General features: G+C 37.8%; 1 protein-coding gene across 1 annotated transcript in view; it reads left to right on the forward strand.

Moving 5' to 3' along the window:
* Positions 1-369, forward strand: part of LOC111086177 (cubilin homolog) — a 10,032-nt gene extending 9,663 nt beyond the window's left edge. The window contains exon 2 of the mRNA XM_022387995.1: positions 11-369. Coding sequence (XP_022243703.1) covers positions 11-369 — 359 coding nt within the window. The remainder of the gene's footprint in view (positions 1-10) is intronic.
* The last annotated feature ends 2,660 nt before the right edge of the window (positions 370-3,029 follow it).

A 3,029-nucleotide genomic window follows, 5' to 3' on the forward strand; every position in this document is an offset into this window, starting at 1 on the left:
TGTTTTGCAGGTATTATTGAATTTGAAGATTCAGAAATTTCAATGAAGTTTCACTCCGATGATGACATCTCCGGCCTCGGTTTTCTTCTTACTGCCGTGCAGGAAGAGTGTCCACCGCCGAGTTGCGACAGAAAGTTCACAGAATCCCAGTTCAAACTGTCCAGCCCCAACTTTCCCTTGAATTATGATAATCGGCGAATTTGTAAGTATGTCATCGTAAAAAGCTCAAGCATGGTTTGTAAACTTCGCCTCCAGGTGGAGCTATTTGACGTGGAATACGACGATAAATGTGAAGCCGACTTCTTTGAGTTGGATGGAGAAAAGTTCTGTGGGATCATGTCGGAAGGTCAAATTGGTAAGCTTTTTTGAATTTTGATTTATAAAATTGAACATCACGAGTTTTGATATGTGTATACACGTATGTATGTGGGCCCGGCATGGCCAGGTGGTTAGGGCACTCGACTCGCAATCTGAGGGTCGCGGTTTCGAATCTCCGTCCCACCAAACATGCTCGCCCTTTCAGCCGTGGGGGCGTTATAATGGGACGGTCAGTCCCACTATTCGTTGGTAAAAGAGTAGCCCAAGAGTTGGCGGTGGGTGGTGATGACTAGCTGCCTTCCCTCTAGTCTTACACTGCTAAATTAGGAACGGCTATCCGCAGATAGCCCTCGTGTAGCTTTGCGCGAAATTCAAAAAACAAACAAAGGTATGTATTTCGCTTGATACGATACGAGTTTGAAGTCTATCAAAGGTATCCCAGTCACACCAAACATGCTCGCCCTTTTAGCCGTGGGGGCGTTATAATGTGACAGTCAATCCCACTATTCGTTGGTAAAAGAGTAGCCCAAGAGTTGGCGGTGAGTAGTGATGACTAGCTGCCTTCCTTCAAGTCTTACACTGCTAAATTAGGAATAAACAAACAAACTATCAAAGGTAAGCTTTAATATGTTTTAACACAGATTATAGAATGTAGTGCTTTAAAAATCAGGGGGGGGGGTCCATTTATTGTATTAGTTTCTTAAACAAAGGTAGATAAATGCGTTGCACTTGGCCGAATTTCTCTTATGACTTTCGACTTCAATCTTTTAGTTAAATTGGTTTTATGGTGAATTGTGAATATACTGAAATAGACTTACAATTCTGAAATGTCAGGTCAAAGCTACAGTTAATTGTGGAGTGTTTCAAAACAAAATATTATCTTCATGTCTAAATCGCACATAATGAAAGGAAAGGACTTCTTAATGCATGAGCTGCTTTAACGTTCATTTAATTTTCCATCCCATTTCATTTGTCCTTCTCAATTATCTCACCGCACTAAACTCATCGAGCTTTTCCGAAGTAGTTCGCCTCGAGATCCCCCATAGAAGAAATAGTCCGTGTCCATAATCACTCAAAAGGGGTGGTAGGTGAAAAAGTTAATTAACAATGACACCACAAACACGTGTACGTGAATCTCCTTTTTTTATATATAAAAGTAATGAACTAATCCTTCATGTACGTGTGGCCTGTCCTGGTCTTTCATCTCTTCAGCTGATTGTGATTTGTCAAGCTCTTATTCCTGGATTTCAGGTTCATCGCGTGATTTGAATTTGGTACTTTCAACCTGAACGGTGCCTTATGCCAAATGAACTAATTTAAAACTGTTGACCAGAGGATTGGAAACCTGTCATCAGTGCCTACTGCCTGCGCGGCTACTTTATTTAACTCAAAAATGAGATTGACTGTCACGATTATAACACGCCCACAAATGAAAGTATGGAGTGCGTTTATAGGCATATCGCGATTCGAACCTTGGGCCTTCCGATAGCCCAGCATGCTAACCAATAGGCCACGCTTGGCTTGAATAAGTTATTAAGCTGACAAACTTGAGAAAAACCGTATATACTCACTGTATATATATTTATTAGTCACATGACTTGTCATAGCGAGTAACCAAAATGGCATAAACTCGGACAACAACCGATAACTTTAGCCTGTCTCATAATACTTAGTATAGATCTTGAAGGAGTGATTAGATTAGGAAAATATAAATAATAAGTGAGCTTCGAAAATAAAAGCCACAATTAAATTTAAAATTACGATACTTCTCCCGTAATGAAGCAAGAGTAGCCATAGCTTACTTTTCCCAAAAGTTGAATTGTTCACTAATCAGTCTCGACAATATATAAACAACTGTCTATGGTCTCACTGTTCACTATTCACTCTGTACAGTATATAAACAACTGTCTATGGTCTCATTGTTCACTATTCACTCTGTACAATATATAAACAACTGTCTATGGTCTCATTGTTCACTAATCATTCTGTACAATATATAAACAACTGTCTAGGGTCGCATTGTTCACTATTCACTCTGTACAATATACAAACAACTGTCTATGTTCTCATTGTTCACTAATCAGTCTCGACAATATACAAACAACTGTCTATGGTCTCATTGTTCGCTATTCACTCTGTACAGTATATAAACAACTGTCTATGGTCTCATTGTTCACTATTCACTCTGTACAATATATAAACAACTGTCTATGGTCTCATTGTTCACTATTCACTCTGTACAATATATAAACAACTGTCTATGGTCTCATTGTTCACTATTCACTCTATACAATATATAAACAACTGTCTACGGTCTCATTGTTCACTAACCAGTCTCGACAATATATAGTCTCATTGTTCACTATTCACTCTATACAATATATAAACAACTGTCTATGGTCTCATTGTTCACTAATCAGTGTCGACAATATACAAACAACTGTCTAGTAGTTTGTACAACGCTATATATTTGTTTCCAAGTGGTTTGAACAATTCTATTTATTTGTTTCCAAGTGGTTTGAACAATTCTATTTATTTGTTCCCAAGTAGTTTGAACAATGCTATTTATTTGTTCCCAAGTAGTTTGAACAATGCTATTTATTTGTTTTCAAGTAGGTTGAACAATGCTATTTATTTGTTTCCAAGTAGTTTGAACAATGTTATTTATTTGTTTCCAAGTAGTTTGAACAATGCTATTTATTTGTTTCCAA

This window comes from Limulus polyphemus, unplaced genomic scaffold, assembly GCF_000517525.1.
Source record: "Limulus polyphemus unplaced genomic scaffold, Limulus_polyphemus-2.1.2 Scaffold900, whole genome shotgun sequence".
Lineage (NCBI taxonomy): Eukaryota > Metazoa > Arthropoda > Merostomata > Xiphosura > Limulidae > Limulus > Limulus polyphemus.